A 22586-nucleotide genomic window follows, 5' to 3' on the forward strand; every position below is an offset into this window, starting at 1 on the left:
ATCAGGTATTATCATTCCACACAACGATGACAGAGTATAAAGCATGTGAAGTCCGATGTAAAAAAATAGAAGGAGCGTTTACAGTGACATGGTATTCCGAATGACACAGACTGAGAGAAAGAGAGAAACAAAGATTAGCCCAAAGGGAGAGATAGACTTCCACGTCCGTCTTTCATGCATTTCCAAAAAGGAATAATGAAAAGGGGAAAAACGTAGAGCTGTGATTTCAAGGACAGTGAGTCTTTGTGCGGAGACGGAGTGACACGTCAATGTGATAGGGATTACACACACTCTCACACACACCCTGACATACACCCCCCCTCCCCGACGGTTCAGTCAGTCATTATCCGCTGCATTGTGCCACTGAGACAGAAACAGTCGCCCACCGCGCCCCAGGCTGGTTTTACCATGACACAAAGGCATGGTGACAGTCATCACTCCCCACCGGCAGTGGTATCACCACGACGACGATACAGATCCACACTGTCGGAGCCTATCCCACTAGCTGGTTATCTCAGTCCTGGCCAACTACAACAGCAAAGTGTAAACATACTGTATGTCGTAATGATTAGTAGAGGCTTGCCAAACACTCATAAATGTGTGTACACAACTAAACTAACATATTAGTACTTGGCAAGGAGTCCATCACACAGCTATAAACTATATAGTTAATACCAGTCAGTCACGTCCTCTCCTCATAATCCACATCCTCTGCTTTCCTCTCTTTTCTTTCCTCTTAATCCCATTCTATCCCTCTCTCCTTCCCCATTCCTTCTTCCTCTTAATCCATCTCTCCTTCCTCTTAATCCCACTCTATCCCTCTCTCCTTCCCCATTCCTTCTTCCTCTTAATGCCTCTCTCCTTCCTCTTAATCCCTCACTCTATCCCTCTCTCCTTCCCCATTCATTCTTCCTCTTAATCCCTCTCTCCTTCCTCCAATCCTTCCTCTTAATCCCTCATTCTATCCCTCTCTCCTTCCTCCATTCCTTCTTCCTCTTAATCCCTCTCTCCTTCCTCTTAATCCCTCACTCTATCCCTCTCTCCTTCCCCATTCCTTCTTCCTCTTAATCCCTCTCTCCTTCCTCCAATCCTTCCTCTTAATCCCACTCTATCCCTCTCTCCTTCCTCCAATCCTTCCTCTTAATCCCTCACTCTATCCCTCTATCCTTCCTCTTAATCCCTCTCTCTTTCCTCTTAATCCCTCACTCTATCCCTCTCTCCTTCTTCCTCTTAATCCTTCACTCTATCTCTCTCATTCTCCATTCCGTCTTCCTCTTAATCCCCCAATCCTTCCTCTTAATCCCTCACTCTATCCCTCTCTCCTTCCTCTTAATCCCTCTCTCTTTCCTCTTAATCCCTCACTCTATCCATCTCTCCTTCTTCCTCTTAATCCCTCACTCTATCTCTCTCATTCTCCATTCCGTCTCCCTCTTAATCCCCCTATCCCTCTCTCCTTCCTCCATCTACTTTCCTCCATCCCTCTCACCTCTACTTCCCTTCCTCTTTCCCTCCCTCTGTGCTTCCTCTCCCTCAATCTCTTCTTCCCTCTCCCCCCAGTGTGTGGTGACAGGCAGGACAGAAGCACACTGCACCACTCCTCCTCTGTGATGAAGGTTACCATACCACACCCAGGTTGAAACACACTTCATTAAAGGAAGAGGAGGACGGAAGCAAACAACGGTGTCCCGGCAACGAACAGCGACGTGCTCTATTGTAACGTGGACACGGCTAGGACAAATTTAATTTACCCAGGAGATTTATCCCATTAAAAACTGGATGATTCAGCTGCTTTGTGAGCCCATATCTCCAGCGTTAGCAGTCAGCTAATGAGGTGGGGAGAGTTAAAGGAGCCCATTCACCTCAGCTCACACCCACCGGCTTAGCCTGTGTAATTAACTTCAAATTAGGCCCCCAAAACTTCCTTTCCCAAAGACTAGTCCCCATTCCTAGTGACTTTCTATCAGAGCAGGACACAGATGTTTGAAAAGGATTTACATATAATGCCGAGAGGCTCACCATGTGTAATTACTATTAAACAACTTAAATTAGACACTACTTAATCAGACATTTGAGGGAAGAACAAATAAACGACTAATACAGTGTGAAAGCACATAAGGGACAAATAGGACAAAAGGAGTGAACACACTGAATGACTTCTTTACCTTCATTCTCCAGTGGGTCACAGGCTGAAGGTATTCCATATTCAAAAACATTCTGGAAATATTCATGATTCATTGGTCCTGGGCCACAACCACATAGGTTGCATCTACCTGTATACTCCTCTGTTCAAGGTCCAATGCAGCCATTTTCTATTTCAATAACAAATCAAGTAAGTACTTTACTGGGATTGTTTTCAATTAAAATGATCAAAAAGAAACAAAAATAGATTCTTAGCAAAGAGCAATTTCTCAAGCAAGAATTTCGCTGGGAACGTCTGGGATGGTCTGAGTGTGAAAGTGGATTGTGCTGGGAACGTCTGGGATGGTCTGAGTGTGGAAAGGGAAAACTGAAAACTAGATGCAATTGGCAGAGAGATTTGGAACTCCATTTCTTATTGGTCTAATTAACTAATTCACCAACTGGTGATTCCAAAACTACATCCCACCAAAACAGGCAGAAATGTAAGGCGTTCTTTACAAACAGCTCTTCCTCGAAAAGGGCATTCTCATAAGTTCACAGTATGATTCCAACCTCATTGTGTGGGCATAAACTACATGACCAAAAGTATGTGGACACCTGCTTGTCGAAAATCTCATTCCAAAACCATGGGCAATAATATAGAGTTGGTCCCCCTTTGCTGCTATAACAGCCTCCACTCTTCTGGGAAGGCTTTCCACTAGATGTTGGAATATTGCTGTGGGGACTTGCTTCCATTCAGCCACAAGAGCATTAGTGAGGTCGGGCACTGATGTCGGGAGATTAGGCCTGGCTCGCAGTCAGTGTTCCAATTCATCCCAATGGTGTTCGATGGGGTTGAGGTCTGGACTTTGTGCAGGCCAGCCAAGTTCTTCCACACCGATGTCGACAAACCATTTTTGTATGGACCTCGCTTTGTGCCCAGGGGGCATTGTCATGCTGAAACAAGAAAGGGCCTTCCCCAAACTGTTGCCACAAAGTTGGAAGCACAGAATCATCTAGAATGTCATTGTATGCTGTAGCATTAAGATTTCCCTTCACTGTAACTAAGGGGCCTAGCCCGAGATGGCGATGGTGATGCAAGATGGTGAAGTGTGATTCATCCCTCCAAAGAACATGTTTCCACTGGTCCAGAGTCCAGTGGTGGTGAGATGGCGTTGCTTCCAAAGGCAGTTTGGAACTCGGTAGTGAGTGTTGCAACTGAGGACAACCCCTTTCTGTGAGCTTGTGTGGCCTACCACTTCGCGGCTGATCCGTTGTTGCTCCTAGATGTTTTCTACTTCACAATAACAACACTTACAGTTGATCGGGGCAGCTCCAGCAGGGAAGACATTTGACAAACTGACTTGTTGGAAAGGTGGTATCAAATGATGGTGGCACATTGAAAGTCACTGAGCTCTCCAGTAAGGCCCTTCTACTGCCAATGTTTGTCTATGGAGATTGCATGGCTGTGTGCTTAATTTTATAAACCTGTCAGCAACGGGTGTGGCTGAAATAGCCAAATCGACCAATTTTAAGGGGTGTCCACATACTTGTGTGTTTATATAGTGTATAACACAGGGAAATTCTGTTTTTGACTGCACTGGGCCTTTAACAGCTGAGCACAGCAGAGTTTTAATGTTGGAGGTTACTGTATGTATGTCACCAGCCCACGAGCAGGTGTTGTGGGCTGGTGTGTCAGATAAAAACAGGTGACCTCTAGATCAGAGGTCAGCAAGGGGCTAAACTCCTTCCATGTCTACCCAGCATATAGTTCTGTCTCCATATGGCACTGAGCTGTGGAACTGCCACTATCTACCCTGCCAGAGCGAGAGAGAAAACAGAAAAGGGGGGGAATGTGAAAAGGAGGAGTAGAATCAAGATGAAGTTCAGCTGAAAGCTCAAATTAAATACAACAGACAACCAGCAGATTCAGTTCCAGCCCCACAACCAACTCATTGGAATGTCCCCACCCCATGTCCCAACAAGCAATTTAGACCAGTCCGCATGGTGGTCCTGAAAACGACAACAACAACAAAAGGGTCAGGGAGAGGGACATGACTCTTAATAAAGCACAACTGAAGGCAACAACTTCTCTGGTTGAAAACAGCCCATGTGGCATCAATACTAGTCAGAAACATTTGTGCTAGTGTCTAAATTGACTACAAAGTGTAAATAGGATTTGGTCATAAAGTCAGTCTCGTTCCAAAACAGAGAAATGATGGATAGCTGTGCAGAGAGAGAGAGAGAGAGAAATGATGGATAGCTGTGCAGAAAGAGACAGAGAGAGAGAGAGAAATGATGGATAGCTGTGCAGAGAGAGAGAGAAAGAGAGAGAGCGAGAGAGAGCTTTGACTGATGCACACACACTTCCAGAGAGAATCAGGTGTTGTCATTGTGTGTATCACAGAGATGCCCAGCTTGCAGAGAGTTTGACAGTCTCAGGGAGAAAACCCAGAACCCGTCCACACTACCACCACACCTAATTGGCCTACCCTTCACTCACATTAGAGAAGGATGGGAGGGAGAGTACAGACCGACCGACCGACCGACCTACCTACCTACCTACCTACCTACCTACCTACCTACCTACCTACCTACCTACCTACCTACCTACCTACCTACCTACCTACCTACCTACCTACCTACCTACCTACCTACCTACCTACCTACCTACCTACCTACCTACCTACCTACCTACCTACCTACCTACCATTCCCAGTACAGGAGAAGAGAGTGGGTGGGAGATAGTGAGCAGAGAGATGGGCAGAGAGATGGGCAGAGTGTGGCCAGAGTGTGAGCAGAGTGTGGGCAGAGAGATGGGCAGAGTGTGGCCAGAGTGTGGGCAGAGAGATGGGCAGAGTGTGGCCAGAGTGTGGGCAGAGCTTAACTAAGTTAACTTTCCTCTGGAGACACGTCACTCATACTCAGAGCTCATCACTTCAGAAGGCATATTAAAGGAGAGAGCGAGATCAGGAGAGAGGACAGAAATAGAGAAAGTGCGATAAAGAGAGAGAGAGAGAGGGGATGATAAGGGATGATAAGAACAAGAAAAAAAATCTTAAATCTGCCTTAACCTACGCAGATATTTATTATCTCACACACTCGCACGAGCACACACACAGCAAGGTTCTCAGCACACACAATTAGGGGCCAAAGTGACTAAGGAGGCAGTTGAAATCGGCGAGTGGGCACATTTTTTGGGGGGGGGTTCTTGCATTGGAATTATATTGAATTGTGCTTATATCACATTATACCACAAACATAAAGTTTAAATGCAGAGACTCCAAGATCATTGAGTGCTTTTGAAGTGACAGGTTGGCGTGTAATCTGTAACCTATCCCTGCTGCACTGTATCCTAAACAATATCATAACCTCCATCGATAAAAGACAGTACTGTGCAGCCGTCTTCATCAACCTCTGTCAATTACCGTATTCTCATTGGCAAACTCAATAGTCTTTGTTTCTCAAATGACTGCCTCGCCTGGTTCACTAACTACTTCTCAGATAGAGTTCAGCGTGTCAAATCGGAGGGCTTGTTGTCCGGACCTCTGGCAGACACACTCATCTGCCACAGGGTTCAATGCTCGGGCATTCAATGCTCTTTTCTCTGTATATATCAATGATGTCGCTGTTGCTGCGGGTGATTCTTTGATCCACCTCTATGCAGAAGACACCATTCTGTATACTTCTGGCCCTTCTTTGGACACTGTTTTAACAAACCTCCAAACGAGCTTCAACACCATACAACACTCCTTCCGTGGTCTCCAAGTGCTCTTAAATGCTAGTAAAACTAAATGCATGCTCTTCAACCGATCGTTGCCCCCGCCCGTCTAGCATCACTACTCTGGACGGTTCTGACTTAGAATATGTGGACAACTACAAATACCTAGGTGTCTGGCTAGACTGTCAACTCTCCTTACAGACTGACATTAAGCATCTCCAAACCAAAGGTAATGTCACGGTCGTCGTATGCATAATGAGCGGACCAAGGCGCAGCGTGAGTAGAGTTCCACATATTTATTAAAGTGAACCTTCAAAAAACAACAAAGAATAAATGAAAGTGCAGTTCGTAGCGCACATAGCACATAGCACATAGCACATAGCACATAGCACATAGCACATAGCACTAAACCAAAACAAAACAATATCCCACAAACACAGGTGGGAAAAGGACCACACTAAGTATGATCCCCAATTAGAGGCAACGATCATCAGCTATCTCCAATTGGGAACCATACTCACACCAACATAGAAATTCAAGCCTAGAACACCCCTTAGTCACGCTCTGATTTATTGCACCATAGTGAACCCCAAGGGCTCTCTATGGTCAGAGCGTGACAGGTAAATCTATTATCGGCTTCCTATTTCGCAACAAATTCTCCTTCACTCATGCTGCCAAACATACCCTCGTAAAACTGACGATCCAACCAATCCTTGACTTCGGCGATGTAATTTACAAAATAGCCTCTAACACTCTACTCCGCAAATTGGATGCAGTCTATCACAGTGCCATCTGTTTTGTCACCAAAGCCCCATATACTACCCACCACTGCGACCTGTATGCTCTCGTCGGCTGGTCCTCGCTCAATATTTGTCGCCAAACCCACTGGCTCCAGGTCATCTAGAAGTCTTTGCTAGGTAAAGCTCCGCCTTATCTCAGCTCACTGGTCACCATAGCAACACCCACCCGTAGTACGCACTCCAGCAGGTATATTTCATTGGTCATCCCCAAAGCCAACACCTCGTTTGGCCACCTTTCCTTCCAGTTCTCTGCTGCCAATGACTGGAACGAATTGCCAAAATCACTGAAGTTGGAGACTTATAATTCCCTCACTAACTTTAAGCGTCAGCTGTCAGAGTAGCTTACCGATAGCTGCAGCTTTACACAGCCCATCTGTAAATAGCCCATCCAACCACCTACCTACCTCATCCCCATATTTGTTTTGGTTTTTCTGCTTTTTTGCCCACCAGTATTTCTACTTTCACATCCTCATCTGCACATATATCACTCCAGTGTAAATTGCTAAATTGTAATTACTTCTCCACTATTGGCCTATTTATTGCCTTACCTCCTTACTACATTTGCACACACTGTACATAGATGTTTATATTGTGTTATTGACTGTACGTTTGTTTATTCCATGTGTAACTCTGTGTTGTTTGTGTTGCACTGCTTTGCTTTATCTTGACCAGGTCACCGTTGTAAATGAGAACTTGTTCTCAACTGGCCTACCTGGTTAAATAAAAGGTGAAATAAATAAATAAATACAATTTTAAAAAATCAGCACAATGGACAGCGCCCATTTTGGTAATGAATATAGGCTACAAGATAGATAGGCTGTTTGTAATAGGTGAATTACCCTATGTGAATGCGGCCGTACAGACCGCTGTCTCACCAAAATAATACAAAACTAAATTCTGAAAGTAATAGCCTAGTTATTTATGCATGTAAACAAAAATACTGAATACCAGTTTGGCTTAGAATACCGACACAACTGTGAATGCAAACAAAAATACTGAATAGCAGTTTGGCTTAGAATACCGACACAACTGCGAATGCAAACAAAAATACTGAATAGCAGTTTGGCTTAGAATACCGACACAACTGCGAATGCAAACAAAAATACTGAATAGCAGTTTGGCTTAGAATACCGACACAACTGCGAATGCAAACAAAAATACTGAATAGCAGTTTGGCTTAGAATACCGACACAACTGTGAATGCAAATGAATAAATGAGAACAGAGATACCAGATAGTAGGCCAGGTTAACAACATATCAGATCGATTAAGGCATGACACAATCTATACTGTACAAAACATTAGGAACACCTGCTCTTTCCATGACAGACTGACCAGGTGAATCCAGGTGAAAGCTATGATCCCTTATTGATGTCACTTGTTAAATCCACTTCAATCAGTGTAGATGAAAGGGAGGAGACAGGTTAAATAAGGATTCTTAAGCCCTGAGACAATTGAGACATGGATTGTGTATGTGTGCCATTCAGAGCGTGAATGGGCAAGACAAATTATTTGTGTCTTTGAATGGGGTATGGTAGTAGGTGCCAGGCGCACCGGTTTGAGTGTCAAGAACTGCAACACTGCTGGGTTTTTCACGCTCAACAGTTTCCTTTGTGTATCAAGAATGGCCCACCACCCAAAGGACATCCAGCAAACTTGACACAACTGTGGGAAGCATTGGAGTCAACATTGGCCAGCATCCCTGTGGAACGCTTTCGACACCATGCCCTGACAAATTGAGGCTGTTCTGATGGCAAATGGTGGGGTACAACTCAATATTAGGAAGGTGTTCCTAATGTTCTGTATACTCAGTGTATCTTTAGGCTAGTTACATTTACAGTAAAAAAAAACGCATTAAACAAAAGATGAATGGTTTCACCTTTTTCACATGTAGAAAGTCATGTCTCTCTGGGTCCAGGGCACACAAGGCCTCCACCAGTTGGCTGTTGTGTTTCCTGAATCATTCTGACATTTCACCTGTAGAAAGTCATGTCTCTCTGGGTCCAGGGCACACAAGGCCTCCACCAGTTGGCTGTTGTGTTTCCTGAATCATTCTGACATTTCACCTGTAGAAAGTCATGTCTCTCTGGGTCCAGGGCACACAAGGCCTCCACCAGTTGGCTGTTGTGTTTCCTGAATCATTCTGACATTTCACCTGTAGAAAGTCATGTCTCTCTGGGTCCAGGGCACACAAGGCCTCCACCAGTTGGCTGTTGTGTTTCCTGAATCATTCTGACATTTCACCTGTAGAAAGTCATGTCTCTCTGGGTCCAGGGCACACAAGGCCTCCACCAGTTGGCTGTTGTGTTTCCTGAATCATTCTGACATTTCACCTGTAGAAAGTCATGTCTCTCTGGGTCCAGGGCACACAAGGCCTCCACCAGTTGGCTGTTGTGTTTCCTGAATCATTCTGACATTTCACATGTAGAAAGTCATGTCTCTCTGGGTCCAGGGCACACAAGGCCTCCACCAGTTGGCTGTTGTGTTTCCTGAATCATTCTGACATTTCACCTGTAGAAAGTCATGTCTCTCTGGGTCCAGGGCACACAAGGCCTCCACCAGTTGGCTGTTGTGTTTCCTGAATCATTCTGACATTTCACATGTAGAAAGTCATGTCTCTCTGGGTCCAGGGCACACAAGGCCTCCACCAGTTGGCTGTTGTGTTTCCTGAATCATTCTGACATTTCACATGTAGAAAGTCATGTCTCTCTGGGTCCAGGGCACACAAGGCCTCCACCAGTTGGCTGTTGTGTTTCCTGAATCATTCTGACATTTCACCTGTAGAAAGTCATGTCTCTCTGGGTCCAGGGCACACAAGGCCTCCACCAGTTGGCTGTTGTGTTTCCTGAATCATTCTGACATTTCACCTGTAGAAAGTCATGTCTCTCTGGGTCCAGGGCACACAAGGCCTCCACCAGTTGGCTGTTGTGTTTCCTGAATCATTCTGACATTTCACATGTAGAAAGTCATGTCTCTCTGGGTCCAGGGCACACAAGGCCTCCACCAGTTGGCTGTTGTGTTTCCTGAATCATTCTGACATTTCACCTGTAGAAAGTCATGTCTCTCTGGGTCCAGGGCACACAAGGCCTCCACCAGTTGGCTGTTGTGTTTCCTGAATCATTCTGACATTTCACCTGTAGAAAGTCATGTCTCTCTGGGTCCAGGGCACACAAGGCCTCCACCAGTTGGCTGTTGTGTTTCCTGAATCATTCTGACATTTCACCTGTAGAAAGTCATGTCTCTCTGGGTCCAGGGCACACAAGGCCTCCACCAGTTGGCTGTTGTGTTTCCTGAATCATTCTGACATTTCACCTGTAGAAAGTCATGTCTCTCTGGGTCCAGGGCACACAAGGCCTCCACCAGTTGGCTGTTGTGTTTCCTGAATCATTCTGACATTTCACCTGTAGAAAGTCATGTCTCTCTGGGTCCAGGGCACACAAGGCCTCCACCAGTTGGCTGTTGTGTTTCCTGAATCATTCTGACATTTCACCAAAGACAGCATCCAACGTGCTGAAGAAAAGTACTTTAAACTCTCTTCTCCTCCGTCCTGATGGCCTACTGTCCACCACGAGATTTGTACTTCCATAAAGTGGTCGTGTGCTTGGAGCCGGTGGGGAGTCAGTGCCACTAGTACTGCACTCTGCACAAACGGCTCCTAACTCACTGTCACCCCTCAGCTTCTCAGTGTTCTCCAACGCACTGCGGACCACTTTGACTCCACTGTCAAGACCTGTTGCTTTTGCCTAAGTGATTTGATTGGAGGAGGGAGAAGACTGAGGATTCTGTGCACCGCGGTGGCTGTAATCTTAAAGCCGTCTCCACCTTCAGCAGCCCTGTAGCCTCGAGCCTTACTTCTGTGTTGTACAAACGCGTGCATTCGATATCAGAGGAACTTCACAATGCTGTCACAACTTTTAACAACCACTGACACAGTAGCCAGGTGTCCGGTCCACCTTTGATCCAGCCTTTTTTACGGTTTCTCCAGCGTAAAGGGCAGCCACTGTTGATTTCTTTAAGAACTTGTAGAGTGAGTGACAGACATTAAAAAGTCTTCCAGCGTATAACATATTGCAGGCAGAGGCTTATCACGTTATCCACTTAGCCTACCACAGATGAGAAACGTTTTTATGACTAGTCACAACTAACTGCCCCAGTGGCTTACCATAGCCCCACTACACACACTGCGGCGAACTCTGTCCGTTGTCCTGACTCAGTGCAGCGGAGATACAGATTTTACGCCAACCTGTCACTCATTCATTTGAAAATGTTTGCCATTTTTATATAGGGACATACAACTAAAACTGAGGTGGCTAAGCCCCGTCTTCCCCCCTCGTGGGGCTGGGGTTCCATGGAACAGAGAAGGTGATTATTTATTTAGCCAGCAGTCTAGTTGTTGAAAAAGATCCTCCTGCTTTTCTCACAGAGTATCGCTCCACACTATGCTCCCTCCATCAGACTAATGAAGGGGGGAAGAATGAGATAACAAGAGAGCGTTAATTAATTAGCACCAATTTTCCTTTTGTCTCCTGTTAGTCTCCATTGTGCCTGCTGAACTCTGGGTGCTGTGTGTGGTGTGTCAGCTACCCTAATAGAAAAAAAAGTATCAGCAGTGGATAGCTACGGTGTTCACGGCTGTCAAGGGTGTGTGTGTGTGTGTGTGTGTATGACAAGACAGAGACAAGTGTCATAATTTCCCCCTGGGCTGGGATTTTAAACTATTGGCCCAAACATGATCATGCTTTTAAACACTGTACACTATTCCATCTATCGTCTGTAACTCTACAACTCTCACTACTATACGTGTTTAGTCAGTGAATTAATACCCTGCCATCTGAACATTAACATGAGAGAGACAGAGAGATAGAGAGACAGAGACACAGAGAGAGACAGAGACAGAGAGAGACAGAGAGAGAGACAGAGAGAGAGACAGAGGAGCAACAGATCAATAGACACCCCACCCAGACCAGCGAGACACTCTCCCAGACCTGTGGGACCACCCCCTGGACCTACACATAGAGGACCCACGCCAAGAGGACTTACATCCAGACCACAGCACCCCCAGACACATCCACACCCCCACCCCAACCAATCAACACCCCGCCATGTCAACCATGCCCACACCCCATTTAGGCCCCCTCAGATCAGACCTATGCCCCTCCTGCCCACACCATGCACCCCCCACCCCCGCAAAGAGGGCATCAACATGGAAGTCACACATAAGCCCAGGTAGTGAGCGGGCAAACAGGCCCAATCCCCACTCTTACACCAGCCCAAGCCAATGGCATGTACCAGATGCTCAGCAGGCTCTGCTCACACTTACTGGCCTGAGGCCAAACCACACGACCAACAACATTGGACACTTTATGGAACACAAAACCTTCACTATATCATCCTGGAATATCCAAGGCCTGAGGTCATCTGCCTTTGGCCTAAAGAGCAGGAACCCGGACAAAGAAATTGGTAATACAGACATTGTCATCCTGCAAGAAACCTGCTATAGAGGAGACGGACCCACTGGTTGCCCTCTAGGCTACAGAGAGTTGGTAGTCCCATCCACCAAACTACCATGTGTGAAACAGGGAAGGGACTCAGGGGGTATGCTAATTTGGTACAGAGCAGACCTAACTCAATTAATCAAAACAGGGACATTTACATTTGGCTAGAAATTCTAAAGGAAATGATCTTAACAGAGAAAAAAGTATTCCTGTGTGCTAACTATATTCCCCCCACTTTGATGAAGACAGCTTCTCCATTATGGAGGGGGAAGTCAATCATTTCCAGGCCCAGGGACATGTATTAGTCTGTTGTGACCTAGATGCCAGAACCGGACAAGAACCTGACACCCTCAGCACACGGGGACAAACACCTGTCTGCAGGTGACAGCATTCCCTCCCACATATGCCCCCCTAGGCACAACTATGACAACATAACCAACAAAAACGGGTCACAACTCCTTCAGCTCTGTCGCACGCTGGGTATGTACATAGTCAATGGTAGGCTTCGAGGGGACTCCTATGGTAGGTACACCTATAGCTCATCTCTTGGCAGTTGTACCAGAGTCAGCCCACTGACACCCCTATCAGACCACAGCAAAATCACAGTCTCCTTGAACAGAGCAATACTCAATCATGAGGCATCAAAGCCAAAGGAACTGAGTAACATTAAGAAATGCTATAGATGGAAGGAATGCAGTTTGGAAACCTACCAAAAAACAATTAGGCAACAACAAATTCAATCCCTTTTAGACAATTTCCTGGGTAAAACGTTCCACTGTATTAGTGAAGGTGTAAACTTGGCAGTAGAACATCTTAACAGTATGTTTGACCTCTCAGCTTCCCTATCAAATCTAAAAATCTCAAATAGAAAACAGAAGAAAATGAACAACAATGACAAATGGTTTGATGAAGAATGCAAAAATCTAAGAAAGTTTGTGTTTGTGTTCACAAACACAAACAAACCCCACAGAGCCCCAGGACAGCAGCACAATTAGACCCAACCAAATCATGAGAAAACAAAAAGGTAATTACTTGACACATTGGAAAGAATTAACAAAAAAACAGAGCTAACTAGAATGCTGTTTGGTCCTAAACAGAGAGTACACAGTGGCAGAATACCTGACCACTGTGACTGACCCAAACTTAAGGAAAGCTTTGACTATGTACAGACTCAGTGAGCATAGCCTTGCTATTGAGAAAGGCAGCCGTAGGCAGACATGGCTCTCAAGAGAAGACAGGCTATGTGCTCACTGCCCACAAAATGAGGTGGAAACTGAGCTGCACTTCCTAACCTCCTGCCCAATGCATGACCATATTAGAGAGACATATTTCCCTCAGATTACACAGATCCACAAAGAATTCGAAAACAAATCCAATTTTGATTAACTCCCTTATCTACTGGGTGAAATTCCAGTGTGCCATCACAGCAGCAAGATTTGTGACCTGTTGCCACAAGAAAAGGGCAACCAGGCAACCATTGTAAATTGTAAATACATTGTAAATACAACCCATATTTATGCTTAACCATTTGTACATTGTTACAACACTGTATATATACATAATATGACATTTGTAATGTCTTTATTGTTTTGAAACTTCTGTATGTGTAATGTTTACTGTTAATTTTTATTGTTTATTTCACTTTTGTATATTATCTACCTCACTTGCTTTGGGAATGTTAACACATGTTTCCCATGCCAATAAAGCCCCTTGAATTGAAGAGAGAGAGAGAGAGAGAGAGAGAGAGAGAGAGAGAGAGAGAGAGAGAGAGAGAGAGAGAGAGAGAGAGAGAGAGAGAGAGAGAGAGAGAGAGAGAGTTAAAGTTATGTATATACGGATGTACATGTATGTATGTGTATGTATGTGTGTATATATATATATATATATATATATATATATATATATATTTTTTTTTTCAATGTACTTTACTCAAACCAGTGAATTTCACTTATTATAAATGAGATCACTAACTATCAGCTCTTGGAATATCCAGGGCCTATACTCTTCACATTTGTTATAAAACAACAAATCCAGAATTGATTAAAAACATCAAGGGACAGGACATCATAATCCTACTGGAAACATGGTGTCGTGGAGACATAGATACTCAGTGTCCCTCAGGCTATAGAGAAAGTTTACTTCCATCAATCAAACATAAAAATGTTAAACGGGGCCGAGACTCAGGTGGAATCATCATTTGGCATAAGCAGGACTAAGCACTGAATGAAATGAAAAAAGGTACCACTCACATTTGGCTAAAACTTAACAAAGGCACAATCTATTGTGACTGTCACATGGGACTAGGTGTGTGTGCAGGAATCAGACGCAGAGAGAGAGTAACGGAGTAAAGTGCTTTACTATTGCACACCAAACTGATAAGCCCAATACAATACAGGGCGCAGGACACTATACCAGACAACCCAAAACCACAGGGTGTCCAGTATAGAAAATAAAATACACAACGACCTAATATGTACACACGTAACAAAAGACAACCCTGCACAAAACAAGGGCGGGTCAAACTACTACATATAGGGAAGCTAATTAAACCAAAATACACACAGGTGAAACTAATAAGACAAAACCAACAGACAAACGAAAAAGGGATCGGTAGCGGCTAGTAGGACGGTGACGATGACCGCCGAGCACCGCCCGAACAGTCAGGGGAGCCAACTTCGGCGGAAGTCGTGACAGTGACAATGATGTGTACATATGTGCAGCTTCTGCTCCTCCTTCAGATTCATCATATTATGATGATCAGTTTTTTGACAATCTCCAGACAGAAATCATTACATTTCAGGCGCAGGGTAAAGTGCTTCTTTGTGGAGATTTATATGCAAGAACAGGTTCTGAGCCTGTCTACACTGATACGGGAGGTAACCACCACATATTTGGACACCCCTCCTTGTACAGTAGCCCTATTATAAATACTAGAAACAGTCCTGACCAAATACTGAACAAAAATGGGAAGGAGTGAGTACATCTCTGTCGAGCCTTAGGCCTGTACATGCTTAATGGTAGAATCAGAGGGGACTCTTTATGTCAGTGTAGTTACTGCTCAGCTCTTGGGACAAGTGTAGTCGATTATGCCATCACTGACATTGACCCCTCCTCCATTAGTGCATTCACTGTCAGACCACAGTCAGATCAATGTGTTTCTAATGGTAACAGTCAATAGTAGAAATGTATATGTCAAACGAAAAACATAAGCAGCAAAACAACCCAGAGCTATGATATGAATTCTTTGAAACAGTATAAACAAACACTGAAATGCAAGAAATTGAATTATACCAACAAGACACTGAAATTGAAAACACAATTGACCAAAATCAGTTCTGGGACATGTGGAACAATTTAAGCACAACAAAGCCACAAGAATTAGCCATACAAGATGTAGGAATTTGGAAAACTTATTTTGATAATCTATACAAAAACCTCCCACAAGAAGAGTTATAACATAACCAATTAGAATTTAAAGAAAAATTGAACATCAGTCATTAAAAACGACCAAAATCCTTTAGATTACCCAATAACCCAACAAGAACTAAATGAAAAGCTCAAATCTATTTAATCAAAGAATGCTTGTGGTCTAGAAACATCAGAAATGAAATGTTGAAAAACAGCACACCTGAGTTGCAAAATGCTGTGCTTAAATTGTTCAACATGGTTTTACCTTCTGGCTACTTCCCTGATGTCTGGAACCAGGGGCTCATCTCCCCTATCCACAAAAGTGGAGACAAATCAGACCCCAATAATTACAGGGGAATTTGCGTAAACAGTAAAGGTTTTCTGTAGCATTTTGATTTCAAGAATTCAAACCTTTCTTCAAGAAAAAAACTTAATAAGTAAATGTCAAATTGGCTTTCTCCCCAAATATCGCACTACTGACCATATATACACCTCACACACACTAATTAATAAACACGTCCACCAAAAAAAAGAGGGCAAAATCTTTGCTTGCTTTATTGACTTTAAAAAAGCATTTTAATTTATTTGGCACGAAGGGCTATTCTACAAAATTCTCCAAAGTGGGCTTGGTGGTAAGGTGAATGACTTAATAAAATGTATGTACACAGAAAACAAGTGTGCAATAAAAATCAAAAACCAAAGAACATAATTATTTTCACAATGTCGAGGTGTGAGACAAGGCTGCAGTTTGAGTCCAAATCTTTTCAACATTTATATCAATGAATTAGCAGACATGTTGGACCATTCTCCAGCCCCAGGACTCACACTATTTGACACAGAGGTGAAATTCCTGCTATATGCTGATGACTGGGTACTTCTATCACCAACCAAAGAAGGTCTTCAACAGAACATTAATATTCTAGAGCAATATTGCCATAATTGGGCCCTGGCAGAGAGAGTTAGAGTTAGTTAGAGGGAGAGAGTTAGAGAAGGGTAGAGTTTTGTCATCTATGAAAAATAGAAGACATCCTGTCAGAAGGCATCCATATTCATGGCCTCATCATTGCTGCATCAGAGCCAGGGAGGAGCCAGGGAGGAGGAGGGAGAGAGGAATGCACCCCTTAAAAACTTAAAACAGGCGCACAAGTAAACATGCAACACAAACATACGCTTACACATGTGTAAACACTCTCCCTCGCAAAAAGAATCATCTAGTCCTCACACACAAACAGAATCATGTCCATGTCTGCATGTATAGCTGTATACATAAAGAGATGGAAAGGGAATGCACTTCTCATCACAAGCAGGAGATGATTTATATTCCTCCCTCCTTACCTCACATCCTCCCGTCCTCCCCCTTTACTCTATGGAAAGGCCTTTAGTTATAAGCATGTCATGCAAAGTAACTACAGACAGACATGACTGTATTCTCCCCAGGACTGACCTACGTAGCCTTCCACTCTTAGCTCCTCCCCCAGGATTGTGTTTCCCCTCCCTCGACAGACACACTCTATCCATCCCTCAGCACACTTTTCCATCTGGAAGAGAATGCCTCTCCCTGCTGTTTGTCTTCAGATTGTATTTTCTCTTCCTGAATCCCTCCATCCATCTCCTGAAATCCCATCTTCATGACAAACAATAAAACACACTCACTCACTCCATCACCCTCCATACTTCCCTAACTCCCCTGGCTGATGCTGCCAGAGAGAGAGAGATGGAGGGAAAGAGGGACAGAGTGACAGAGAGAGAGAGAGAGAGATAGTGACAGAGAAAGAGAGAGTGAGAGAGTGTGTGTGTGTGAGAGAGTGAGAGAGAGAGAGAGAGAGTGACAGAGAGAGAGAGATGGAGGGAAAGAAGGACAGAGTGACAGAGAGAGAGAGATGGAGGGAAAGAAGGACAGAGTGACAGAGAGAGAGAGATGGAGGGAAAGAAGGACAGAGAGAGAGATGGAGGGAAAGAAGGACAGAGTGACAGAGAGATGGAGGGAAAGAACGACAGAGTGACAGAGAGAGAGAGAGTGACAGAAGGACAGAGTGACAGAGAGAGAGAGTGACAGAAGGACAGAGTGACAGAGAGAGAGAGAGTGACAGAGAGAGAGAGAGAGCGAGAGAGAGAGAGAGAGAGAGAGAGAGAGAGAGAGAGAGAGAGAGAGAGAGAGAGAGAGAGAGAGAGAGAGAGAGAGAGAGAGAGAGAGAGAGAGAGAGGTGGTATGTGGGGAAGAAAAGGAAACCAGAAGAGCTTTTTTGCAGACTTATTTTACATTCCAGAGTTGTGCTTGTGTGTGTGGTAGTGTGTGTGTGGTAGTGTGTGTGTGGTAGTGTGTGTGTGTACGTGTGTGTGTGGTAGTGCGTGTGTGCATGTGTCCGTCCGTGCAATGATTGCACGCTGACTGCATTAACTTGATTGTCACCATCTCTGTGATATATTCAGATGAACCCTGCTCACGCACACACAATCACTTTCCAATTAAAAGATCTTGTCAGGGTCATATTTGATGAGGAGGAAACTAACAGACAGCTTATGAATAAATTCATAATGAACACATTGGGTCTGTTTCGGATAACGACAGGCCGTATTTCTCTGAATATCTGTGTTCACTTTTATATCACATTTAAGAGGGCAGAGATAATTAAAAATCCATCGATGCCGATGCAGAAGACACACAATCCAACACACAATAGAACCAGTTGTACTGCTACATATTTCAAGACATGAGGGTGCAGTGACATACCCGATAGGTTGGACGATATTTTTCTCCTCAATCATCTTTAAAAAAATGTATACTTAAAAACTGGAAATCCACCAATCCTCCGGTGTTAATACAATGGAAAATTCAAACGCTTTATTATATAAATGTTGAAAGTGCGTGGGCGAAGGAAAGATAAGAAAATGGTGCAGTTTGGGGCCATGTGGCGGAGTGTGACACGGGCACACGAGATGGGGGAGTATAGTATTGGGTCTGGGCAGGGTGATGTAGTTGATGGAGATGGGGGTGTGTATTAGTGGGTCTGGGCAGGTTGATGTAGTTGATGGAGATGGGGGTGTATAGTAGTGGGTCTGGGCAGGTTGATGTAGTTGATGGAGATGGGGGTGTATAGTAGTGGGTTGGCGCAGGTTGATGTAGTTGATGGAGATGGGTTGTGTAATAGTGGGTCTGGGCAGGTTGATGTAGTTGATGGAGATGGGGTGTGTATTAGTGGGTCTGGGCAGGTTGATGTAGTTGATGGAGATGGGGGTGTGTATTAGTGGGTCTGGGCAGGTTGATGTAGTTGATGGAGATGGGGGTGTGTATTAGTGGGTCTGGGCAGGTTGATGTAGTTGATGTTTGTATGTGTTTATAAAAGATCATCCTTTCCTTAATGAAATACCTCATGAGCTGAGGACTTCACTTGAAGTACAGTTACAACACTGGTTTCATGACAGTGCCTCTTTGTGCTGCCAAAATACCTGCAGGATATCAATAGTTTTGATTTTCACTTCATTGAGAGTTATATAAGTGGAGAACACACACACACACACACACACACACACACACACACACACACACACACACACACACACACACACACACACACACACACACACACACACACACACACACACACACACACACACACACACACACACACACACACACACACAGAGAGAGAGAGAGCTGGTTAGTGATATAAGGCGTTGTCAAACCAAACAAGAACAAACGTCATAACACCAGCGCTTATTTCACTGGACCAAGATTCTACGCTATGACTAAAGGGTGTGTGTACTGTCTGTAACTGGGATGTGTGTATGGACCCCGATGATATGCTGTCACTAAAGGGTGTGTGTACTGTCTGTAACTGGGATGTGTGTATGGACCCCGATGATATGCTGTCACTAAAGGGTGTGTGTACTGTCTGTAACTGGGATGTGTGTATGGACCCCGATGATATGCTGTCACTAAAGGGTGTGTGTACTGTCTGTAACTGGGATGTGTGTATGGACCCCGATGATATGCTGTCACTAAAGGGTGTGTGTACTGTCTGTAACTGGGATGTGTGTATGGACCCCGATGATATGCTGTCACTAAAGGGTGTGTGTACTGTCTGTAACTGAGATGTGTGTATGGACCCCGATGATATGCTGTCACTAAAGGGTGTGTGTACTGTCTGTAACTGGGATGTGTGTATGGACCCCGATGATACGCTGTCACTAAAGTGTGTGTGTACTGTCTGTAACTGGGATGTGATGGTGTGTACAACTGAAAAGCTTCTCTATTTTGCAGTTTCAAAAACTCACATGGACTAAGACACTAACAGAGACAGACAGACAGACAGACAGACAGACAGACAGACAGACAGACAGACAGACACACAGACACACACACAGACACACAGACACACACACAGACACACACACACAGACACACAGACACACAGACACACAGACACAGACACAGACACACAGACACATAGACAGGTTTAGGGTTGAGGTTAGGGACTCACCGCTCTTCTCTGTTTTGTGGCTGTGTGGTTTGACCAGTTCCAGGTCAGGCAGACACGGACACGGTCCTCCACACTTCAGAGCGATGTTCTTCCCTGACTTACACTCCTGGAACTCCAGCGTACACTACAAAACACATAGAGAATCATGGGTAGCGGAGTCTTTCTTCAGAGAGGCAGATGAGGCAGGCAAGACTCGCGTGAGGCACCATTGGACATTCAGCTCTGATGAACAGATGTAGCCATTAAGAAGTCATGTAAACACACACGCATATGCATACACACACACTCACACAGATGCTGCTGGTTCTCTTCGCCTTGTGTATTAGAGAGAAGCAATTTCAAGGACAGCCCCCAATACAACTGCAGACAACAGATTACAGTAATCAGGTAATGAACAAATTAAAGTTGTTTTTTAAACGCAAAATAACAAACCTCAAATGGATTTGAAAGATGGTTTTCTTGTCAAACCAAAGAATAATAACATTTTAAGTAAAATTTGAATAGAATTTGCCTCTGAGGGCCTGGAGAGATGCAAGTGTCTCACACTGTCACGTTCTGACCCTAGTTCTTGTGTTATTTCTTTGTTTTAGTTGGTCAGGACGTGAGTTGGGTGGGTATTCTATGTTTTGTGTTTCTAGGTTTTGGTTTCTTGTTTGGCCTGATATGGTTCTCAATCAGAGGCAGGTGTTAGTCTTTGTCTCTGATTGGGAACCATATTTAGGTAGCCTGTTTTCGGTTGGTGTTTGTGGGTGGTTATTTTCAGTCTTTGTGAGTCTGCACCAGATAGAACTGTTTCGGTTGTCACTTTGTAGTTTTGTGTTTTTGAAGTGTTCAGTTTTCCATTAAAAAGATGAACACTAACCACGCTGTGCTTTGGTCCTCTCTATCTCCAGACGACAACCGTTACAGACACACACACACACACCATTGAACGTGTCAATGCGTAATTTAATTTAGCATTTTTTATCGTTCAACCAAGTATGTTTATAACAATACGACGCGTGAACGTCTGATTCAGTTCCACACGTTGTGTTAATGGAATTCCCTCCACAATATAACAGCCACTGCACTGACAGGACCCACTGCACTGACTGGACCCACTGTTCTGACTGGACCCACTGCACTGACTGGACCCACTGCACTGACAGGACCCACTGCACTGACTGGACCCACTGCACTGACTGGACCCACTGTTCTGACTGGACCCACTGCTCTGACTGGACCCACTGCACTGACAGGACCCACTGCACTGACAGGACCCACTGCACTGACTGGACCCACTGTTCTGACTGGACCCACTGCTCTGACTGGACCCACTGCACTGACAGGACCCACTGCACTGACTGGACCCACTGCACTGACTGGACCCACTTCACTGACAGGACCCACTGCACTGACAGGACCCACTGCACTGACTGGACCCACTGCACTGACTGGACCCACTGCACTGACAGGACCCACTGTTCTGACAGGACCCAGTGCACTGACAGGACCCACTGCTCTGACAGGACCCACTGCACTGACAAGACCCACTGTTCTGACAGGACCCACTGCTCTGACAGGACCCACTGCGCTGACAGGACCCACTGTGCTGACAGGACCCACTGCGCTGACAGGACCCACTGCGCTGACAGGACCCACTGCGCTGACAGGACCCACTGCGCTGACAGGACCCACTGCGCTGACAGGACCCACTGCACTGTTTAATAATAATTAGGTTGGTATTTATATTTGGCATATGTAACACATGTACAAGTGTGTACAATATGTATTTTTTGCATATCCCAACTCCCCCTGAGACAACCTCAGAGAGTGGGGTCACTGACCAGGGTCTGCCATTAACAACAGTGACCCAGGAGCAATTAGGGTTAAGTGCCTTGCTCAAGAGCACAGATGGAGTTTACACATAGTCGGCTAGTTGGCTCAGGGATTCGAACTAGCAATCATTCTGTTACAAGCTCAATGTTCTTAATCCCGAGGCTACCTGCCGCCTGTCTACCATCTGTCAAGGTGGGGATTATAATGCCTGCATATAAACACAACACATTAACCACAGTGCCTATTGGGCCTACATTAATTAGGTCAAAAAGTTACTGACCTTTCAACTCTTTCATGTTAGGATATTACACAAGCTGGACAGCGTGAACATGGAGCAACATTGTGTGAATGTTTCTCATTCTTGGTGTCTTTACATATTTAGACATAAACCATTTATTTTCTTACATTTCTGCCATTGTGCACGGCACCATAGACTACGTACTGCATTAAACATTTAGATAGCATTTGCATACTGCTTGGTAAGAAACCTGATCCAAATTGTTGTATGCATATCTGGGACAGGCTCTGTAATGGCTTTGTTTCTGTCTCTTTATGCATTATTATTGAAATGTAAATCATAAATAACCCTTATTTTTCCCTCCACATTGTTTGCTCAATCCTGTCACAACATTGACAGAGGGTAAACAGTGCAGTGGGTCCTGTCAGTACAGTGGGTCCTGTCAGTACAGTGGGTCCTGTCAGTACAGTGGGTCCTGTCAGTACAGTGGGTCCTGTCAGTACAGTGG

General features: G+C 44.7%; 1 protein-coding gene across 2 annotated transcripts in view; it reads right to left on the reverse strand.

Annotated features, from left to right (window-relative positions):
* The window catches only part of LOC110504900 (SPARC (osteonectin), cwcv and kazal like domains proteoglycan 1), a 447194-nt gene that overhangs the window by 39422 nt on the left and 385186 nt on the right, over positions 1-22586 (reverse strand). For both annotated transcript variants that reach the window (XM_036970336.1, XM_036970335.1), the window contains one exon: positions 20023-20146. In XM_036970336.1, the coding sequence (XP_036826231.1) occupies positions 20023-20146 (124 nt within the window). The remainder of the gene's footprint in view (positions 1-20022; positions 20147-22586) is intronic.

This window comes from Oncorhynchus mykiss, chromosome 31 (assembly GCF_013265735.2).
Source record: "Oncorhynchus mykiss isolate Arlee chromosome 31, USDA_OmykA_1.1, whole genome shotgun sequence".
Taxonomy (NCBI): domain Eukaryota; kingdom Metazoa; phylum Chordata; class Actinopteri; order Salmoniformes; family Salmonidae; genus Oncorhynchus; species Oncorhynchus mykiss.